This window comes from Choloepus didactylus, chromosome 7, assembly GCF_015220235.1.
Source record: "Choloepus didactylus isolate mChoDid1 chromosome 7, mChoDid1.pri, whole genome shotgun sequence".
Lineage (NCBI taxonomy): Eukaryota > Metazoa > Chordata > Mammalia > Pilosa > Megalonychidae > Choloepus > Choloepus didactylus.
Window position 1 is genome coordinate 154099434 of NC_051313.1, and position 24080 is coordinate 154123513.

The window sequence follows — 24080 nt, forward strand, 5'->3', positions numbered from 1 at the left end:
TCCATGCAGACCCTCTGGGTTCTCAGTTAAATATAAAATCAGAGGTAAGGGACTTTTTAGGTAGGCACTATATTCCTTCAAGAAACATGGCTGTGATGAGAAGAGAAAGATGGTGCAGTAGCTTGAAGAGGACACAGTTTTGGGGAAGAGATTATCTTTGTATTATTTTTAAGGGTAAGCAACGTTAAGATGTTATAGGCCATGGAGAAGGGGCCAATCAATGAAAAGTAGTTTTCCACACATACTTTAAGGAGAAAGGGAAAATATCTGAGGAAAACATGGGTTGCATTAGTAAAGAAACAGACCAAAAATTAACAGAATTCTACAGTGTATTCATTCCTAAATTATGCAGTAAAATCTCTGGGAGAAGAGTAGTGATATATAATTGTTTTTAAAAGAATGCTGGGTATGATGCTTGTACATTTGAGCATTCAGTAGATACTTGCTGAGGGAATGGAATGGAGGTCCTAAGATTACTATACATTAATCCCATTTACTCTTTTATTTCTGTACTAGCTTATGAGAATTAGTAAATTGAGAATGTTAACATGGATATGATTCTTTTAGGTCTAACTGTATGAAATTGAACATATGAAATTGTGGATGAAAATGTCATGACAAAAACAGCAGTTTCAACTTAGTTCAGCCATAAGAGATGAATAACTGCTTGTTGGAATAAGAAAAGTGTTCCAATCATCCTTGAATCTGAATATTAAATTATTTTAAGCATTCTTTTAATGAAGTTATAACCATATTTAATGCTTTCTTTATATACAACTACTAAAGCATTTTTTAAATAAGTTACTTTTAAAAGATAGCTAATGTGTTTTATTTTATTTTAAGACTGCTGAGAAGTCAGGCCAGATTGAAAGATCAAAGAATGCCAGGCAAAGACAAAATGATTTTAAGGTAAGTTAAGGAGAAGTACATAGACTTTTTTATGGGATAGGTTGTTTTTTTTATCCAGAGTTACTAGAAAACTTGAACTGTATTTTATATTCATTATTGGGCAGGCACATCCTTTAGTTAACTTCATCACTTTGTTGACTGTTTTTTAGAAAATGATTCAGGAAATAATGCACTCTCTGGTCAAGTTGATCCGTGGAGCCTTGCTCCCACACAGCATCAGAGAAGCAGAAGTAAGGCAGTACGGGGGCTGGGAGGTGAGGGCCGACCTCCCTGGAGAGTGGCTTGCCCATGTCGTCCAGACTGGAAGGTAAATGCGTACACTTTTTCCTATATAAGTCTTTTTGGGAAAAGCATACTCAGTAATGGATATGATTTTTTATATATTCAACAGTGAAGAAATTTTACTTTATTTTAAACTTTTCTTTGGAAATAATCTCAAACTTACAGGACAGTTGCAAAAATAATACAAAGTCCAAGCAGAGAACTCCAGCATACCCCTGACCCAGATACCCAGATACCCAGATCTACCGACTTAACATTTTGCCGCATTTGCTATGCATGTCTCTCTGTCTGTCTCCCTCCCTGCCCCCTTCCCCCTCCTTCCTTCCTTCTTTTCTTCCTCCCTCTTTCCTTCTTTCCCTTCCTTATTTTCTTCCCTTCCTTTCTTCCCTCCCTTCCTTCATCCTTCCCTCCACCCCATCCATCCATCCATCCATCCAGTAGATATGCTGTCTATTAATGTATCTGTTTTCTAAACATTTGAGAGTCGGTTGTATACATCATGCTCCTTAAACATTTTTACTTCATGTACATTTCCTGAGAACAAAGATAGTCACTTATATAACTTGGGTACCAAGTTCAAGCAATTTAATATTAATAGAAAAATTGCAGTCAATATTCTACTTTTTTCATATGTCCCAATAATATCTTTTTGGGCCTTTTCTCCTCCATTATTAGGCCCAGTCCTGTATCATGGATTGCATTTAATTGTCATTATCTCTTTATTTGCTTTTTTTTTTTTTAATTGTAGAAACATGTAGAACATGAACTTTCCCATCTCAACTACTCCCAAGCATAATATTCAGTATGATTAACTATATTAATAATGTTGCACTATTCACCACCATCCATTGTCAGCACTTTCCCATCACCCAGAACAGAAACTGTATATCCATTATGCATTGACTCCCCATTCTCCCTCCACCACCCCCTCCCCCATCCTCTTGGTAACCTGTACTTTCTGTCTCTATGAATTTGTGTGTTCTCAATATTGCATGTAGGTTAGATCATACAGTATTTGTCCTGGCATATTTCACTCAACATGATGTTTTCAAAGTTCAGCAAAATTGTAGCTTGTATCAGAATTTCCTTCATTTTTACTGCTGAATACTGTTCCATTGTATGTATATACTGCTGTGAACATTGTTGCACAGATATCTGTTCAAGTCAGTTCTTTGGGGTATGTACCTAGGAGTGGGATTGATGTTTAACTTTGTGGGGAGCTATCAGAGTTTTCCACAGTGGCTGCATCATTTTATATTCCCCCTAACAATGTACTAAGTTTTCTGTTTCTTTGCATCATCACCAGCACTTGTGATTTTGTTTTTCTTTTTTTGTTTGTTTGTTTGTTTGTTTTAAATAGCCATTCTCGTGGTATTCATTGTGGTTTTGATTTGCATTTCCCTAATGGCTAATGATTTTGAACATCTTTTCATGTGCTTATTAGCCATCTGTGTATCTTCTTTGAATAAATGTCTACCCAAGTCCTTTGTTCATTTTTAAATTGGGTTGTCTTGTTGTTGAGTTGTAGGAGCTCTTTACATATTCTGGATAGTAAACCCTTATTAGGTAATTCCCTGTGTTTTCTTCTAAGAGTTTTATAGTTTTAGCTCTTACATTAGGTTATTGGTTCATTTTGCGTTAACTTTTGTATATGACATGAGGTTGGGGACCCACTTTCATTCTTTTGCATGTGCATATCCAGCTTTCCTAGCACTGTTTGTTGAAGAGACTGTTTTTTCCCCATTGAGTGAACTTGGCACCATTGTCAAAAATTAATTGGCTGTAGATGCAAGGATTTGTTTCTGAACTCAATTTGATTCCATTGGTCTATATGTCTGTCCTTGTGCCAGTACTGTTTTGATCACTGTAGTTTTGTCATAAGCTTTAAAAATGGGAAGTGTGAATCCTCCAACTTCATTCTTTTTAAAGATGGCTTTGGCTATTAGGGGTCCCTTACCCTTCCATATAAATTTGATGATTGGCTTTTTCAGATCTTCAAAGAAGGCTGTCAGAATTTTTATTAGAATTGTATTGAATCTGTAAATACAATTTGGGTAGAATGGATATGTTAACGATAATTAAAATCTTCATAAGCACAAAAGAGCCTTCCTTTTATTTAGGTCGTCTTTATTTCTTTAAGTAATGCTTTGTAGTTTTCTGTGTACAATTCTTTTGCATCCTTGGATAAATTCATTCTTAAATTCATTTAGTTGCTGTTATAAATGGGATTGTTTTCTTGATTTTCTTTTTGGATTGGTCATTCTTAGTATATAGAAACACCAGTGAATTGTATGTATTGATCCTATAACCTGCCAGTTTGCTGAATTCATTTATTAGCTCTGATAGCTTTCTTGTGGATTCTTTGAGATTTTCTACTTACAGTATGTTATCTGCAATTAGGGATAGTTGTACTTCTTCCTTTCTAATTTTGATGCTTTTCTTTCTTTTTTCTTGCCTACTTGCTCTTTCTAGAACTTCTAGTACAATGTTGACTAGTAACAGTGACAATGGGCATCTTTGTCTTGTTCCTTATCTTAGGAGAAAGGTTTCAGTTTTTTGCTGTTGATATGATGTTAGCTGTGGGGTTTTATATATGCCTGTTACTGTGTTGAGGAAGTTTCCTTTCTGTTTCTATTTTCCTAAGTGTTTTTATCAAGAAAGGATTCTGGGTTTTATCACATGCCTTTTCTGCATCAATTGAGATTTTCATGTGTTCTTTTTTTTTTTTCATTCTCAGTATGGTGGCTCACATTGTTTGAATTTCTTTTTGCATTGTTGGGATAAATTCCACTTGATCATGTTGTACAGTCCCTCTGATGTACAACTGGATTCAGTTTGCTAGTATTTTGTTAAGTTTTTTTTTTTTTTTTAATCTGTATCTGGTGATTAAATACAGCTATCTGTGATAGCTCTACTTAGTTTTAGATTTAGGGTGATGCTTATCTTATAAGTGAATTAGGAAATTTTCTTTCTTTTCAGTTTTTTGGAAGAGTTTGAAAATAATTGGTATTAATTCTCCTTGAAATGTTTGGTAGACTTGACCAGTGAAGCCATCTGGTCCTGGAATTTTCTTTGTTGGGAGGTTTTTGATTAGTGAGTCAATCTCTTGGTATTGCTCTGTTGAGATCTTCAGTTTCTTTTTGAGTCATTTTAGGTAGTTTGTGTGTTTCTTGGAATTTGTCCATTTCATCTAGGAGTCTACTTTGTTGGCCTGTAATTTTCATAGTATCCAGTTATAATCCTTTTTATTTCTTTAAAGTTGGTAGAATGTCCCCCCTTTCATTTCTGATTTGTTTTCTTAGAGAAATTATAGTTTTACAGAGCAATCATGCATAAAATACAGGATTTCCATACACTACCCTACCACCAACACTTTGCCTTGGTGTGGAACATTTGTTACAATTGATGATACCACATTATTATAATTGTACTTTAATTAAAGTCCATGGTTTAACTTAGCATTCACTGTGTAGTGTAGTCCAGTGGATTCTTTTTTAAATTTTTCTTATGTTATCATATATGTAATTTAACATTTCCCCTTTTAATCACATTCAGATATATATTTTAGTGTTTTTAATTGTGTTCACAATGTTTTGCTACCATCACTACTGTCCATTACCAAAACACTTCCATCATTCCAAATAGGAACTCTGTACATTTGTGTCCTTTTTTTTTTTTCTTAACCCAGCTAACGGTTTTTCATTTTATTGTTCCTTTCAAAGAACCAACTTTTGGTTTCGTTAATTCTCACTATTGTTTTCCTGTTCTCTATTTGATTTATCTCTATTCTCATCTTTATTATTTCCTTCTTTTTGCTCACTTCACGTTTGGTTTGCTCTTCTTTTCCTAGTTCTACTAGGTGTGAGGTGAGGTTACTGATTTGATATCTGTCTTCTTTTTTTAGTGCATGTATTTAGAGCTATAAATTTCCCTCTCAACACTGCCTCTTGCTGCATCTCATAAGTTTTGGCATGTTGTGCTTTTGTTTTCATTTTTCTCAAGATATTTCTTAATTTTCCTTGTGATTTCTTATTTGATTCTTTAATTGTTTAAGAGTGTATTGTTAAATTCCCTCATATTTGTGAATTTTCCAGTTCTCCCTCTTTAATTCATTTTTAGCTTCATTCATTGTAGTCAGATACATTGTATGATTTCAATATTTTTAAATTTATTGCAACTTAGTTTGTGGTCTAACATATGGTCTGTCCTAGAGAATGTTCCCTGTGCACTTGAGAAGAATATATACCCTGCTGTTGTTGGATGAATTGTTCTGTATATGTCTACTAGGTATAGTTGGTTCATAGTATCATTCAAGTCTTTGTTTCCTTATTGATTTTCTTCTGGATGCTCTGTTCATTATTGAAAGTGGTATACTGACATCTCCTATTATTAATATAGAGCTGTCTATTTCTCCCTTCAAATCTTTCATTGTTTATTTGATATATTTTGGGGCTCTGCTGTTAGGTGCATATATGTCTATAATCATTATCTTCTTGATGAATTACCCCTTTATTAATATATAGTGCCCTTCTTTGTCCCTTTTAGCAGTTTTTTGTCTTAAAGTCTATTTTGTCTCATATTAGTGTAGCCAAACCCACTCTCTTTTGATTATTATTCATATAGAATATTTGTTCCCTGTCCTTTCACTTTCAACCTACCTGTGTCTTTCAATTTAAGGTGAGTCTCTTGTAAACTGCATATAGTTGAGCCATGCATTTTTATCCATTTGTCAGTCTCTGTCTTTTGACTGGGGAATTTAGTCCACTTACATTTAAAGTAACTACTGATGATGCCAGACTTTGTTTGCCAATTTGCTCTTTCGTCTTTGTAAGTCTTATACCTTTTTTGTCCTTCAATTCATCTGGTACTTACTGTTTTTTATTTACTTTATCTTTCATAGTGATCCTTAAGAATCCTTTTTCATTTCCTTCTGTGCATATTTTTACCAGTATTTTCTCTGTGGTCACCATGGGGGCTTAAATTTAACATTCTAAGTCTATAACACCCTCATTTGATTTGATACCATCCTAGCATCAACAGCTTATACAAAACTATGTTGCTGTATTCTCTGCTCCCAACTCTGTGTGGCTTTTGCCACAAATTACATATTTGGGCTATATGAGTCAAAAGCTATTGATATATCCTTGCTTTTTATATATTCGCATTTTATATTCTGTAGGTAGTCTGTTGGAGTTGGAAATAAAAAATAGAGTAGCATTAGCAGTTGTATTTACCTGTGTAGTTAGAAGGAATTTTATTTTTATTACTCCTTTGCCTCCTCTATTTTAATTATCACATAGCAATTATACTCTTAAACCTTCATTTTTGTTTTGTTTGTTTGCTCAGGATGTCATACTGTCCATATCTTTTTTTATTGTTTAATCCACCATTGCTCTTCATTATAATCCCTATGCTGGTCTGTCTTACTGTTCCAGTGTGTTTTAGCTTGTTAGCTCCATCATGAATGATGATTTATACCCGGGGTAGTCATTTATGAAAGGGAGGATCACAACACAATGGAGGGAACTGCTTCAAAGGCCCCACTCTGCTGCTTCACAGGCTCACTTACGAGTCATTGACTGCCCTCGAAATCCCTAATGACGTGTTACAGACCACCCAGGACCTCATTCTGGATCTCCGCGAACGCTGTGTGATGGTCACACTGCAGCGCACAGCGGAAGGTATGCCGAGAAAAATCTGCGGCGCTTCCTTGGCAACAGTGAGCAGAACATGCCCCCTCTTTGTCTTCCTAGATCTTTAAAACAAGAGAAGTTACTTTTGTGGAAATATAGATACATTCACTGAAATTTGATCATCTTATTTCTAGCTGCTCAATAGAATTTTTTTCCGATGTCTCTCAGATCAATTTAGTGGAGATGTAAGACTAGAAATTAAAATGGGTAAATTTGAAAAATATTTGCATATATAAGAAAAGTGTTAATATAAAATGTTAAGTAGAAAAAGGATATAAAGTGTTATCCCAGTTTTGCAAAAAATATGTATGTGTATATTTTTAAAACAAAATTTAGACGTTGTGTAAAATTGGAAGAAAGACTATTAACAATCATTTTCTGGGTAATAGAGATTGCAGGTCATTCCCTTTTCTTTGTACTTTTTAGAATCTTCAGGATTTTCTACACCGAATCATGAAAAGCAGCCAAGTTTTAGCTTTACAGCTCAGCCTTTTGGGCATTAAATATTTTCAGCAACAATCAGGAACATTGTTATAAATGTCACATGTCGCTAGTGTCTCCACCAGGCCTCTTAGGTAGGAAGGCCACATTGATGCTCAGTGGTGGTCAGTAAACTAAACCAAAGGAGAGTGAGAAACTGAGCATTGCCCCTTAATCCCACCACCTCCTCCCCACAGCGGTCTGAGGGAGCTCACCATGCTGATGGTTTGGAAAGGTGGATCTTCTTTAGCCAGGTGAGACTGATACTGCTGTCATCAGGAATGTATAAGATGAAAACAGATTCCAAGTGGTTCATCAAAATGTTAGGAAAGAAAATATTTCATGGCTTATTTTATACTCTTAGTTTTATCAGAAGTGCTGAATAAATAATAAATCTTGGTTTAAAGCTGTTGTTGAATCTAGTCTAGAATCTCCTAATTGGTCTATGAGTGAAAGTTTTTATTTACAGTAATGTTTTATTTTAAAAATCCAGCAAACAGTATGCATTTAAATCTGTGAGTCTACCAGAATTATATTACATCCCTTCTTTTCACCAATTTTTTACAAACATATATAGGACAATTATAAGCTATAACCTTTGAGACTTTATCTCTGTGAAGTTCAGTGAGCTAACTATAATAAAAAGTCCTTGTGTGCTCATTTTTCATTTAGAAATAAAGAGATTAGCTGAAAAAGAAGACTGGATTGTCGATAATGAAGGACTGACTTCTCTAGTAAGTTTAAACTCTTTTCAATCATTAGTATATATTTATTTATATTTTATTCAAACTAAGTGATTTGTTACTTTAATTAATTTTCCCTAAAAATAAGCCATTGCTCCCCCCCTCTCCCCTTCTCTCTCTCTTTTAAATGAGGAGCGTATGTTCTCTTCATTGTAACTCTAAAAAGTTTCTGGAAATAGCTTATTTTAGCTTCTTAAAACTTTCCTTCTCAGAGTCATTTTTGCTTAATATTAACCATAAACTTTGAAATTAACCAAAAGTTTAGAGTGATATTTCTTTATTCTAGCTCCATTGTCTATTCAGATGGGACTTCCAGGTTTTCAAAATACTTTTGAAACTAGTTTTCATGATTTTTATCAAGTTTCCACATCTGCCTCTGGATCCCCACAGCAATCTTGTAAGGCAGGTATAGTAATCAAGATTTGTGTGCAGTTGCTGGAAAACATCAGTGACTTTAACTGCATGGGGACCTACTTTTTCCCTCACACAGAGCAGCCAGGATTGGTGTGGCACTTCTGGCATGTAACCAGTGCCCAGGTCTCCTTGTGTCTGTCTCCTCTCTGATCCTTAGCACTTGCTCCTAACTCAGGAAGGCCTCAGGCTCACAAGACAGACACTGCAGTTCCAGCCATCATGATCTCATCCCTGTCAGAAGAAAAGTCCCAGTACTTTCCCAGAAGCTACATTTGCTGATTTTTCCTTCCATCTCGTTGACCAGAATTTAGTTACATGCCTGTTCCTCTCTGCAACAGAGGCTGAAAAAAATGTAGTTTTTCAGTAGAGTACATGGCTGCTCACAACAATCTCTTTCTTACCTTAGTAAGAAAAAGAAGAAACTAAATTGTGGGTAAGCAGCTATCAGTTTCTTCCTTAGTAAATAATTATGGTAAAATGGTTTGACTTGCCCAAATTTACCAAGTAGTGATGTGTCAGGCTGTTGAGAAGTAATGGTCCCAGGTAATTTTTCTTCATTTCCTTGCATCTCTTTGCTCATCAACAGTCTTCCTTTGGGCATGGGGGAATTTTTGATTAGTTGAAAGTCTTTTCTTCTATTCCTCCAAAGTTCAAAGCTCTATTCTTAAGATAAAATAAATATATACAGTTGTACCTCCCTTTACATAATAATGTGGTTTAGGAAAATAATGCATACTTCATATTTTTTGCGAATTAAATCATGCTTGAAATGATTTAGGAATATTTATTATTTCTAATAAGTCTATTGTAATTCTCTTTTAAAGGATTTACCTTTTTAATATACATTTAACTTGTTGAGTTTATTCTTTTTGCCATGATTATTTGTATTTGTGTGTCACCTATACTATAGCTAATTCTCTCTCACACACAATGTTTAAAGGAAGAAAGTATGGGGAAGGCCTGCACTATCTAATACAGTAGCTACTTGAATTGTAGCTAATAGAAAATATATGCTAGATTTCAAAGGTTTATTTTAATAGCAACAACAAAAAATGTAAAATATCTCAAGTTTTAAATATTGAGCTCATGTTGAATTAATATTTGGCTGCTTTAAAAAACTGCACTAAACTTGATATTTTCTGTTCTTAGTTTTTAAAATGTGGACAATTGGAAAATCTAAAATTGTACATGTGGCTTGTGTTTGTGTTTGTGGTATACTTCTTTTGGACAGTGCTGGTATAGAGGAAAATGTCCTGTACTGGATTTACTCAGTCCTTGGCTCTGCCACAGAATAGCTGTGCCATCTTAAAGAAGGCCCTAAGTCTGTTTGACCCTAGTTGTTTGTAAAGAAGGGAGCATAGTACTTGTCACAGTGTTATTGGTTAAGATGAAGGAGATGCTATTAGCTAAAGCCCTCTGTAACAGTAGTAAAACCTTATGTTTATATCATACCTTACTATTTGCAAAGCTCTTTCATATAACCCTATTCCACTTAATTATCAAAACAAAGGTGAAAAACGAGCCCAAAAGGGTTCATTGTAACCAAAAACTAAATAACTTGCCCCAAATGAAATACACACTAGATTACCTTGACTCTTGGTTCATAATACACGCCTGCCTCATATCAATCTTCTGCAAAAGAAAAAATATGTATGTTCAATTTGAGAAAGTAGAGTATCTGTTTACAAGGATCTGTTTCATTAAAAACAAAAACAAAAACAAACCACCTGACAAATTCCAATAAAAATCAGCTTTAAAATAGATACTGAAAAAAAAAAAAAATAGATACTGACTTTATGTCCTTTTTCACTTTAGTCCTTCCTGCATATGTAGTCCGTTTATGTACTATCTGTCACATCTTGTTACAGATTTTGACTGATTATAGTAGATAAGCCTTTGTGAAAATGCTTTGAAATGGTTACTACAGAAACTTGTCTGTAGTTAACTTTTAAAGTTCAACTATAATAGTAAGAAATTGTAACCCCAAAATAACTAATTTCACATTAGATCTCACATTCACACAAGCCACAGAAATATATGTTCAGGAAGGAAAGAACTAAACCCCAGTGTACTTTGTGAATGAATGACTCAAGGGGGGTAAAATATCTGGAGTCTAGAAACAATAAGTTTTCTAGAAAATGTTATTAAAGAAGTATGCTAACACAAGAGACTCGATGAAGGTGGGTAAGATGTTTATGCATGCAGCATTGACCTGTCTTATGAGAAAAGGTGAATCAACGCTTTCAACATAAATCTAGATCCAGATTTCAGTATTTAAACCTGATAAACATCTGCAAAACCATCACAGTTTGAACAGTGGCTCAAATTGTATCAAAGCGTATCACATATATATTTATATTTTCTTAACCATTTCTACAGTACCAATCCCATTTATTTGAAATGAGAATACTTTTTCCTTTCCTTGTGACCTTAAGAGGAAAACACTCTTATCAGGTTAAATAAAGAAATTAAAGTTTGCCCGTTATGACTGTTCTTTCAGCTGAAGTATTATCTTTAATTTGAACTTTAATTTGCTCTGAAACAGCTCATTTGAAAGCATCCTGTTTTCTTCTCATCTTGAAAATGATTTCTGCCTTTTTTCAATTTGGATAATTCTGAGAATTTTCTTCTTTCAGAAGAACTGGAATGATATGTGATAATTTCTTATATCAGCTGAATTGAATGATTCACTGATGATGTACAGAGATTGTATTATTTCTTTCTTGTTGGAAAAGGAATAGCAAATATTTTAGATTATCACTTACTTCCAGATAACTGAAACTACTCATTGATCTTGCTAGTATTCTATATCCATTTATTGTATTAATATGGTTATAAAAAGCGAATGAGAAAATCTATTTCAAATTTTAATATGAGAAATCTAAATAACTCCCCATGAACATCAACAACTAATTTTAACAGTTGGATTGTAGACTTAGCCATTCTTCCTCTTATGATTTTAATATCTTGAATTTTCTTACCTTCCGAGGCAGATAGATAAGGTCTGTAATGTAACAAACATTTAACTCTTTAAAATACTCTGTACAGTTGGTATTTTATCCTATATTCCGTTTTTTTTTTTTTTTTAATTTCTGCTTTCAAAGTATTTCTCTTGGTGCCCTCTGGTGGTCTTAAAGTGCAGTAATAGACTGACAGTAAAGCTATGGCACTTTTTTAGCTCTCATTACTTCTCCGTTCTTTTTTATAAGAAAATACTGTCGTCTTATTTATTTTTATTGTCACTTTATTCTGTTCAATTTTTTTCTAAACCCTTTAAAAATCAAAGTGTATGTTGAGAAGTTCTCCCTTCAGATTTTCTGCATAGAACTGGTTTGTTGCACTTTGAGCCTTCCATGGCTCCCGTGCCCTCCCAGGATGTCAGACTGTTCCACCACAGCTCTCTCCCATGCTCCCTCCCTCGGTGTCCTCCTGCCCTTGCTTGTCCTTCAGTCTCAGCTTAAACATCACTCACTGTCTCAAGGAGGCCCGCCTTGCCATCCTATTTAGAGCACATCCCCCTCCATCACCATTTTTCTCTAGGTTCCCACTTATTTTCTTTGTTACACTTATTCTGGTTTGTGCTTATTTTATTTATGTGCTCTTTTTTCTTACAACCATTTTGTTTACTGTTACTAGGATGAAGCTCAGCGAGAACTCTGCCTCTTGTTCACTCTAATATCCTCATCACCCAGAGCACACCCAGAGCACCCAGTGTGTGTCACAAAGCAAAACCTTAACTGCAGTTAGGAGCCAGGTGCTAGGTGCTAAGACCAGCTGAGCTGGTCTCGAAATGCCATTTGCTTCAGGTTCATTTTCTGACTTAATGCATCCAGAGAATTGACCATGGTGACTTTATTGAATTAAAGATTTTGTTCTTTCTCTAGATTGTTACTATTATTATTAAATTTTGTTGAACAATACCAGAGATCTAGGAGATTGGACTCATCCCAGAATATACCTTGAAAGTGGCTCTTAAAATATAATCTCATTATTATAGTTTCCTTGTCTTGTCATTTGCCTGTCAGAGGAGTTGAATTTGGAAGCAAATTTTACTTATACCTGACTTCTATTCTAGTTGAGTTAGATGTACTTTAGAGTCCCAAGATTCACCTATTTTTAAACATTAGGTGCAAAACACATGCCACATCACGTCTAAACAACCAGGAGATTATTTGCCAGATTATATGTCTCTGTTCCTCTCCATAAATCTGGAAAATTTAGAATATTTGTTTCTGTTAGCCATGTCTTACTAAAGGAACGCTGTTTTTTCCATTTTAAGATGTTGTTTTTTCCTCCAGCCGTGTCAGTTTGAACAGTGCATCATACATTCTCTGCAGTCTCTGAAAGGTGTTCTAGAATGCAAGCCTGGAGAAGCCAGTGTAAGTTTTCTGTTCAACTCAATCTCTATTTCAGAATGTTCCAAGAAACCCCTTGGAATCCCCATTGTAAATTTTTGAGTCATTTCAGCACAAGAGCTTTTCTCTCCTACTGCTTTGCTTTTTGTGTGTATGTGTGTGTGTGTGTAACTACATCAGCCTGTTGATTTGTGTGTTCTAAGACAGACTGATGAAAATTAAAAAGTTAGGTGTATGAGTCCTAGGTAGAGTATTTGCAGTGGTAACACTTTGTATATGAAAGAAGTGATTGACTCAGATATTGTAATCAGCTTAGTAAGTCAGTATCTTCTCAAGGCCAAGTACCAAAGAGTAGGAAAACTACCTTTAGGCCAACCTTCAATTTTATGTCTCTTCAGAGTAAGGTTACCCGTATTGAACCCTTTGCCTGTGTCTTAACTTTTTACATCTAACTTTATAAACAAAAAGTTTTGTTTTCTTAGCAAAGTCTAAAAATTTTAATCAAATTTCTGTCATAGGTCTTTCAACAGCCTAAAGCACAGGAGGAGGTTTGCCAGCTAAGCATCAATATCATGCAGGTAATATTTAAAAGAAGTAGTTAATGCACAGTAAGCATGAAATAATGTAAATTATTAGTCAACCGCTCCCACATTTAAAATATATAATGTATAATACATACATGATATTCCTGTAATAATACATGTATTATATATAACATACTATATATTGTATTTTCATCTTGTCTGAGTATACAGTGGTTTATGGTTAAGGAGAGTAACAAAAAGTTTAATGTATGATTGATTCCAATTTATTTTAGCAATAACCTGATAGTTCATTTACATTATAGTCTCCTTTTTTGTGTGTTCTTGTGGTACTTTATTTATATTTTTGTGTTGAGCATGAATTAAATTAAATCAAATTAGTTTTTCCATTCTTTCTAGAGTGTATAAAGTTCTTCCATTGGGACCAGTGCATTGTAAGCATATAAACAAAGTTGAGCAAGTGAATGGCAGAATAAGAGAAAGGAAAAAGGTGATATCCTAAAATATATTCAAGAACTTAATAACTAGATCAAAAAATGCTTATAATTTTCTCTCATTTATGAGGGAAAAAATATGTATTTACATTTTAATTTATGTAAAATTATTTTTAGTATCCAACAAGATTAATATCTGACAGTTCATATCATTGAAACTTATTTTTGACTTAGGTTTTTATACACTGTCTGGAACAATTGAGCACCAAGCCTGATGCAGATATAGATACTACACAGTAAGTAGAAGAGAAATTAGTCTCATTGATGAATTTATGAGAATTACAAATACAGATACAAGTTATGTATTTAATGATTTTATATCCTAGGACTTCCAGTAAGAGAGACAGATTGTTTAGATATTCAAGTCACATTTTTATATATTGTTTCCATAATTTCTTTACCTTCTGAACTCATCTTAGCCTTAGTGTAAACACGTTAGCAAAATTGAACGTGCGATTAGCTTACTAATTCAAAAGGAACACATTTAATAGAGTATATAATTGAATATTTAACTCTTGGTTGATTACTTTTTCAACTCTAGCATTAGAGGATTTTACCAATACTCTTGTAAAGATAAATTACGTTATTAGAGTTAAATCTGCATCAAGCTATTTGTGCTCCAGAGTCCATTTCTTAACTCTTAAGATTTATAAATCCATGTGATAATTCCTTTATAATACTGCTCTATAGAATTTTTAAAAAAATCTATTAAAAAATCTAGTTACTTGGCACATGTAACTTTTGTGTACCTAAGATTTATATTCAGATAATACTGAATTAAGTGTCTCTTAATTTTTTAATTGATGATTTAAGAATTTTTCCATGTTTGCCTATTTCCTAGTATTGATTTTTGCTTCTCAGTATTATCACCTCTCTAGAGACCTAATAAATATTTAATTCTTCTAGTTTTTCTTTGATTTGATTTTGTATCTTTGCCTCTTTAATCCACCAGGAATTTAGGTTGGTAATCTGTTTCCTGATATTGTCAACTAAATGTCTTTCCTCCCTTATTATTTTTACAGTTTCTGTTTTAAACAGAAGTCATACTATATATTGACTTCTAATATATAGTGTGATGTATTTCTGGATTTTATCTTCTTCTTGATTCATTTATATATATTTTGTATCAGTTTGAGCTATTTTAATTTTTGTTAGTTTATGTTTGAATGTTGTCTGGATGAGGATCCTTTTATTGTGCCTCTGTTTTAAAGTATTTGTTGGTATTTTGATCTATTTAGTCTTCTGTATGAATTCTAAAATTGTTTGGTCAGGCTTAAAGAAAAGAAATCCCATAGAGATGTGCACCACAATTGTGTTAAGTCTATAAATTAATCAGTGGATTTTATATAAATCGGATTAATCCATTTTTATATTTTTGGGCACTTGTGGGTTATCAACTAATATCCTAACTCAACTCCTCAACTCACCTGTAAGTGGTAAAAATAAGCTGGAAAAAGTTCCTTGGAGATTCTCATAGGCAAAATAATTGCAATTATTTGCACCTACACTGAAGGCAATTTAAATTACATGACGTTTTTCTCCCTTGGTGATTTGTTTTTAAATTTACTTAAGATAGTATTAGGAGAATCCAAAAACAAAAGTTTTGTGGTCCATATTAAATAGTCCATAAATGCTTTCTTTGAGTTACTAATTAAGTATAGAAAACATAAGAACGTATGTGATTTTTGATCAAAAGAATTTAAAGTCAAATTTACACATGGTTCATTGCAATTTTTGTTCCAATGCTTAATTGTAATTGTTTTCTTAATTGCTTTTATATTCAGTCTGTCCATGGATGTTTCTTCTCCTGATTTGTTTGGAAGTATCCATGAAGACTTCAGTTTGACTTCTGTAAGTAAGATGATAAATAATTGATAAGTAATTAAGATGATACATAGAAAGTAATACTATATAATGTAAACTATGCAATGACTATTTCATAAATCAATCTAAATTGTTTTGAATTTCACTGCTTTACTGCTCTAGCATACTACTATGTTGATGCTTTATGAAAATTTTAGTAAAATTGTAGTTCTACATGTATTCCACAATGAACACTTTTTAGCTAAAGTTGCAACCTAAGTAGTTCTGAGGAGCCCTGCTGGTCCCTGGAGCTTGATTACCACCACAGTGGGTTGGGCGAGAGGCATGGGGCAGGATAACTGCACACTGCACCTCTCATTTCCCTACCAGCTCTGCTTTCCTCTGTTGTGATTTTTTATTTGAACACACAACTCAAAAACAAAACCAAGCCATATTTCATTTATATACATATTTTAAAAAAAAACATACACGTTTGCAAGACGCATTCATACACATAATTTATCATGTGTATAAATTCAGCTGTTGAAATCCAACCTCTAGCTATCTTAAAGAAAATAACCCTCTGATTTGTCATGAACCTGAAGGTTGTGTATGCACGCACATGTATCAAGAAAATACATAACTTGAATTTTCTACCCTATGTCATTTCCACAATTATTATAAGTATGAATTTCCAAATAAGGAAGTTTGTTTATGTAAAATATGTCAGAAATCAAAGTGATTTTTTAAAAAGTATTCTTGGTTTTATTAGGTGAATGACTTAGTGGATAGTGATATCATTCACTGAGATAGAATTCAGGAAGAAGACAGGTTTTAAAGAAAGATTAAAAATTCAGTTTGAGACCAGATGTGTTGAATGTGTGATGTTCAGGTAGCAGTATCTAGTGGTTGATTAGATTTACTTGTCTGGAACTCAGGAAAGAAATCTCCATACAGAGTTGTGAATAAGTAACATGTAGAAAATACAAGTCCTAGGGATGCATGAGAATACAGGAAAAATGGTGGTAGAGAAAGGTGAGGGCCAAATATATAAAAATTGGGCTACCAGTATTTAAGGAGTGTCCAGAAGCAGAGAGCCTGGAAGGATCCTGAAAATGAATTATCAGGAAGATAGAAGGAAATCCAGATAGAGCAGTGTTCCTGAATCAGATGGGAAAGAGTGTTTAAAGTAAGGAATGTCTGACAGCACCAGAGATGGAGGGAAGATTAGGTTGGGTACAGTAAACACTGGGAACAGTCTTTGGTGGTGTTAAGTAGTCTCAGGAGAATTCATCCGTAGAGAGAGCTGAGATGGGAAGCTGATCGCACTGGATAGGACAGGGAGTCAGAGCTGAGGAAGTACAGTAAGTGTGGTAAGTTTAAACTATAACCTGTGAACACAGAGAAAAAGAGTCTAGGGGAGGATGCAGGCTTGATGATCATTTTAAGTTGCGAAAGACTTTGCCAGCTAATTGGTAGACTAAGTTTTTTGTTTTTGTTTTGTTTTGTTTTGTTCTTTTTAGTCTTTCAGAACAAGCCTTATTTATTTTTCTTTCCTTTTTTTTTTAAATTAGAGAAGCGGTGGTTTTACCAAAAAAATCATGCATAAAATACAGGGTTCCCATTTACTTACGCACTCCTATTAAAACATTGTATAAGTGTGGTACATTTGTTACAACTGATGAAAGCATTTGATTAGAGAAGATGTGGATTCACTGAAATGCATAAAATACAGGGTTCCCATCTACTTGTACACTACTATTAACACCTTGCATTTGTATAGTACATTTGTTACAGTTGATGAAAGCACATTTTTATAATTGTGCTATCAACTCTAGTCCATGGTTTACCTTTAAGGTTCAGTGTTTGTGTTGTGCAGTCCCATGGATTTTTTTTCTATATAAGAACCTTTCAAGTTTTTGTCAATAGCTCCTATATATGCTTTGATGTTCTCTTCTCCTAGTGAATATCTGAAATCCTTTAGGCTTCCCCTATATGCTCTTCATTCCTTCACCTGGGAGGTGGCTCTTCTCTGAGCCTGCTCCTTTCCCTCTTAACACAGTCTGTGAAAGGGAGCACAGGACTCTAGAGGAACTGCAACTGCTGTGAGGTGACCAGGTGGGTACCCCAGCCCTCTCTCCATCGGCTCACATCGAGCTCCTACAGCTAAACCCCAAGTCATTCACCCTCACTCCTGCTAGCAACAAAACCTGACTTGTCCCATCTTGCTCTCCAAAGACTGGTCCTTGGGCACCAAATTCAGTTCCTTATGTTTTTCCCATTTTATGCTATCTTGTTGGGTTTGGCCTGTCTTTTTAGATTATTAAGGTCTTCCTAGATTCTTTTTCTGTTACCCAGAAGGGAAGCACTTATGACGTCTAGATTTTCAGACAGAAGTGACTGGTCTAGATTTGAAGTAAGAAGACATTGATTTGCTGCTAGTCTGCCCCTTACTAGGACCTTGCATACATCACTGAAGGTGTCCAAGCCTGAGTTTTCTCCTGGATAAGATTGTGAAAGTAATGCCTATGTTACAGAGTGGCCATGAGGAATAATTGAAATAATACATAAAACCATATTCCTTAATCTGTAAGTGCAACATTTGTTGGGTTGTGTTGTTATTGTCAGATATACATAGCCATCTATGTAGTTAAGCTTTTGATTACATGTATAACTTTAAGAATTTGATTATGTTGTTCAGTTGGTGTGCCAGTTTGAATGTATTGTGTCCCCCAAATGCCATTATCTTTGTGGTCTTGTGGGGCAGGGATTTGCTTGGAATGTGCCCCACGCAGCTGTGGGTAATGATTCTGATGAGATGTTCCCATGGAGGCGTGGCCCCTCCCATTCAGGGTGGGCCATGATCGGTGGAGCCATATAAATGAGCTGACTCAGAGAGAGGGAACTCACGGAGTGCAGCTGGGAGTGATGTTTTGAAGAGGAGCAAGCTTGCTAGAGAGGGACGTCCTGGGAGAAAGCCGTTTTTAGGCCAGAGCTTTGGAGCAGACACCGGCTGCCTTCCTAGCTAACAGAGGTTTTCCGGAGGCCATTGGCCATCCTCCGGTGAAGGTACCCAATTGCTGGGGTGTTACCTTGGATGCTTTGTGTCCTTAAGACTGTAACTGTGTAGCGAAATAAACCCCCGTTTTATAAAAGCCTATCCATCTCTGGTGTTTTGCATTCTGCAGCATTAGCTAACTAGAACAGTTGGTCTTCCCACTTTTTATTTCTCTGAACTGATCAGATATGAGGAAAAAAATGCACGTACTAAGAATAAGAAAACACAGAGAAAGAAATCAGGAAATCAATGAATGTACAATCTGAGAATCTCAATAAAGAGCTAGAAAATTTAAAAACAAACCAAACAGAAATACTGGAATTGAAGATATTGATACCTGAAATGCAAAACTCCTTGTAGGATTTCAACAACAGATTGGAGCTGGCAGAAGAAAGAATAAGTGAACTTGAAGTAATTGAAATGATTTAGGCTGAGGAGAAGAAAGAAAAAAGAATGACAAAATGTCAACAGTGCCTCACAAACCTGTGGAATACCATCAGGTTTACCAATATGTGCATTATGGGATTCTGGGAAGAAAAGAAAGAGAGAAAGATGCAGAAGAAATATTCAAAGAAATAATGGAAGAAAACTGCTCAAATTTAATGAAAGACAGTAATATGCACATTCATGAAGCCCAATGAACCCCAAACACAATGAACTCAAAATGGGGTGAAATATTTAAAGTGTTAAAAAAAAAAAAATTACCAACCAAGAATTTTATGTCCAGCATGACTCGCTTTCAAAAATGATGGAGGGGAAAAAAAAAATGTGAAGGGATTAAGATACTCCCACATAAACAAAAGACAAGGGAGTTCATCCCACCCATTAAGCTTGCCCTACAAGCAATGTTAAAGTGGTTTCTTCAGAATGAAAGGAAAGGACACTAGACCATGGATCAAAGTGGCATAAAGAAATAAAGCCCCCCAGTAGGGGTAATTATAGAGGTAATAATAAATGACAGTACCATTGTATTATATTTTTTGGTATGTAACTCCACTTTTTACTTTTGCAGGTTCTAAAATGCAAATGAAAAACCATAAATCTGTGGTTTTGGACATAAGAACATATAAAGATATACTTTGTAACATTGTTGTAAATGGTTTGTTTTGTTACTTTGTAACCTTTGTGTAAATTTAACAAAAAGGTGGGATAGAGGGGTATAGGAACAGTGTATGTGCATGCTATTGAAGTTCAGTAGGATTTAGCATGTTAAATTTAAGCCCCTTGGTAACTACAAAGGAAATCTCTGAAAAACATTTTTAGAAAGAAAATGGTACACTACAAAAAAATCAAATAAATAATGAAAGTAGGCATTAATGGAAAAATTAAGGGACAAAGAAAGATAAAGAACTTTAAAAGTTCAAATATCAAGATGTTAGAAGAAAGTCCTGCATTATTGGTAGTTACTTTAAATGTAAATGGATTAAATTTTCCCCTGAAAAGGCAGAATTGGGCACAACAGATAAAATAGCATGACCCAAAGATACATTGTTTACAAGAGAGTCACCTTAAATGTAAAGACACAAGTAGGTTGAAAGTGAAACAATGGGAAAAAATATACCATGCATGAAAATAGAAATCAATAGCAGTGAAGGAAATGGACTGTTCACAAATATGAGGATATTAAACAGTATGTTAAAAATTTAGGAAAGAAATTAGGAAATGTTTTGAGGCAAATGAACAAAACACACCAATACTAATGAGATACAGGAAAGGCTGGGCTGAGAGGGAAATTTATAGCTCAAGGGTAGCAGCAGACAAGATGGAACTTAACAAAGGATTATGAATACTGAATCTTTATATAATTTTCTTTTCCTTGGTTGCTAGGGTATTAGAATAGCTAGAAGGAAAAAATTGAAATGGTGGAACTGTAACCCATAGCATCCTTTGAAATTTGTTATATAGCTACTTGTTAAATTGTAATTTGAAAGCTATGCCTTTTTGTATATATGTTAGATTTCACAATAAGGAAATGCTTGAAACTATGGTACTATAACTCATAATAACTTTGGAAATTTCCTGTATATCTACTAATTAAATCATACTTTGAAAGATACTACCTTTTTGTATATATGTTATATTTCGTAATAAGGAAATCACTGAAATTGTGAAATTGTAACCTATAATATTCTTTGAAATTTGCTAACTACTTGTTAAATTGCATTTGGAAAGTTGTCACTTTTATGTATATATGTTATGTTCTACAATTTAAAAATATGATTAAAAAAAATCTCAACTCAGAGATCTAACCTTAGAACTGGAGGATCAAGAAAAAGAACAAACTAAACCCAAGTGAGCAGAAGAAAGGAAAAAAAGAGTAGTGTGATCAATAAAATAGAGAATGGAAAAACAATAGAGACTCAACAAAACCAAAAGTTGGTTCTTTGAAAAGACTGATAAAATCAACAAACTTTTAGCTAGACTGACAATGGAAAAAGAAAAGACACAAATAACTGAAAACAGAAATGGAGGGGGTGCATTACTACCAACCCTATAGAGTAAAAGGGATTGTAAGAGGATACTTTGAACAAATGTACACCAACAAATTACATAAACCAGAGAAAATGGATAAATTCCTAGAAACACACAAACTACCTATACCGTTTCCAGACAAAATAGAAGATTTCAACAGACCAATAACAAGTAAGGAGATTGAATCATTAATCAAAAACCTCGACAAAAATAGCCCAGGACCAGATGGCTTCACTGATAAATGTCACCAAACATTCCAGTCCTACTCAAACTCTTCCAAAAAAATTGAAGATCAGGGAATGCTACCTAGCTTATTCTATGAGACCAACATCACCCTAATACCAAAGCCAGATAAAGACACCACTAGAAAAGAAAAATACAGACTAATACGCCTTGTGAGTGTAGATGCAAAAATCCTCAGCAAAATACTATGAAACAAAATCCAACAGCACATTAAAAGAATTATACACCATGATCAAGTGGAATTTATCCTAGGTATGCAAGTGAGGTTCAACATAAGCAAATCAGTTGATGTAATATACCACATTAATAGAAGGAAGCAAAGAAAACACATGTTCATCTCAGTTGATACAGAACAGGCATTTGACAAAATCCAGCACCCCTTTTTAATAAAATACCTTAGAAAATTAGGAATAGAACAAATAACCCTTAACATGTTAAAGGGCATATGTGAAAAACCCATGGCTAACATCATACTCAGTGATGAGAGGCTGAAAAATTTCCCTTTAAAATCAGGGAACAAGACAAGGATGCCTACTGTCACCACTGTTATTCATAATTGTACTGGAAGTTCTAACCAGAGGAATTAGGTAAGAAAGAGAAATAAAAGGCATCCAAATTGGAAAAGAATAAGTACAATTTTCCCCATTTGAAGATGTCATGCTGCTATAGAGAGAGAATCTTGAAAACTCCACAGTGAAGCTACTAGAGCTAATAAATGAATTCAACAAAGTGGTGGGTGCAAGATAAACATGCAAAAAATAATGTCTGTATGCTGGTAATGAACAATTTGAAGAGGAACTTAAGAGAAAAATTCCATTTACAAGAGCAACTAAAAGAATCAAGTATCTAGGAATAAATCTAACCAAAGATGTAAAGGACTTATACTTGGAAAACTACAAAACATTGCTGAAAGAAATCCAGGAAGTTCTAAATAAATGGGGAAACATTCTGTGTTCATGGGTTGAAAGACTAAATGTTGTGTGAAGTGAGTTGTGGGAAGAAGGAAGAGACACACACTGATATAGTATAACTTTACAGAAGAAAATGTATTGAGTTACTAGACTACAAACATTTATAATTAATGGTACAATAGTTGAAAGTAAAGTGTCTGTCCAACAGACAACAGAAAGGAAAAGAAAAACTCAACAAACCAGGGGAAGCCTCCCCATCTGATACTACTGGCTGGGGAAGTCCCGATCTTCAGCCGATCCGAGTCCCAGTTGGCATAAGGTCCCAGGCAGAGCGTTCCCTCCTGGGTGAGACTTCCAACCTTTCCTGAGACCTGGGCCAGTATTTATGGCAATTTGTCCAGGAGTGGAAGTGCTTTGCTGCAGGTCTCAAGGAAGGGCTAATTCCTTAGAACGATCACAAGACTTCCTTATCTTAGTTTCACCAGCACGTTCGTGGGGTTTGAGGGGAGGATGGAGCCTAACCCCTGGTGGAGGTACAAGTGATCTGTTAACTATTACCGAAACTTCCACTGCCTGTGGTTCATGTTGGTTCGATGCACACATTACACTTTCTATAATTTGTAACACAGTTGTTCAGATGTCAGTTCTACTCAAATCGATTTACATATTCAGTGCAGTTCTAATCAAAATTCCAACAGCCTTCTTTGCAGAAATGAAAAAGGGTAAGGGACTGAATATTCAGACAGTCGTCTTGAAAAAGAATGAAGTCGTCTTGAAAAAGAATGAAGTTGGAAGATTCATACTTCCTTACTTTAAAGCTACAGTAATCAAAACAGTATGGTACTGGCATGGGGACAGACATATAGACCAATGGAATCAAATGGAGATTTCAGAAATAATCCTGCTTATCTGAGGCTAAATCATTTTTGACAAGCATGTGAAGCCCACTCAATGGGGAAAGAAAATAGTGTCTTCAACAAATGGTCTTGGGAAAAGTGGATAACCATAGGCAAAAGAATGAAGGTGGATCCCTACCCCACACCATATTACAGTAATTGACTCAGAATTAATCAGAGACCTAAATATGAGAACCAAAATTATAAATCTCCTAGAAGAAAACATAGGGAAGCATCTTTAGGACCTTGGTTAGGCAATGGTTTCTTGGACTTTACACCCAAAGCATAAGCACAAAACAAAAAATAGATAAATGAGACCTCATCAAAATTTAAAACTTTGTGTATTATGAAAATAAAAGGACAGCCTACAAAATGGGAGAAAATATTTGGAAACCATGTATCTGATAAGGATTTAATATCCAGAATATGTAAAGAACTCTTACAACTCAACTACAAAGAAATACAGTCCAATTTTTAAATGGGCAAAAGACGTAAATAGACATTTCTCCAAAGAAGGTATACCAGTTACCAAAAAGCACATGTACGGATGTTCAACATCCTTAGCCATTAAGGAAATGCATATCAAAACCCCAGTGATATCCCATTTCACTCCCACTAAAATGGCTACTATTAAAAAACAGAAAATTACACATGTTGAAGAGGATGTGGAGAAATGGGAACACTTCTTTATTGTTGGTAGATATCTACAATGGTGCATCCACTGTGGAAACCAGTTAAACTAAAAAAGTTTAAATATAAAATTACTATATTGGTCTGGCAATTGT

General features: G+C 34.5%; 1 protein-coding gene across 3 annotated transcripts in view; it reads left to right on the forward strand.

The window, feature by feature from the left end:
- Positions 1–24080, forward strand: part of EXOC2 (exocyst complex component 2) — a 249277-nt gene that overhangs the window by 133988 nt on the left and 91209 nt on the right. For all 3 annotated transcript variants that reach the window (XM_037844489.1, XM_037844490.1, XM_037844491.1), the window contains 8 exons: positions 844–909; positions 1059–1216; positions 6751–6872; positions 8037–8098; positions 12820–12900; positions 13395–13454; positions 14087–14148; positions 15697–15763. In XM_037844489.1, coding sequence (XP_037700417.1) covers positions 844–909; positions 1059–1216; positions 6751–6872; positions 8037–8098; positions 12820–12900; positions 13395–13454; positions 14087–14148; positions 15697–15763 — 678 coding nt within the window. The remainder of the gene's footprint in view (positions 1–843; positions 910–1058; positions 1217–6750; positions 6873–8036; positions 8099–12819; positions 12901–13394; positions 13455–14086; positions 14149–15696; positions 15764–24080) is intronic.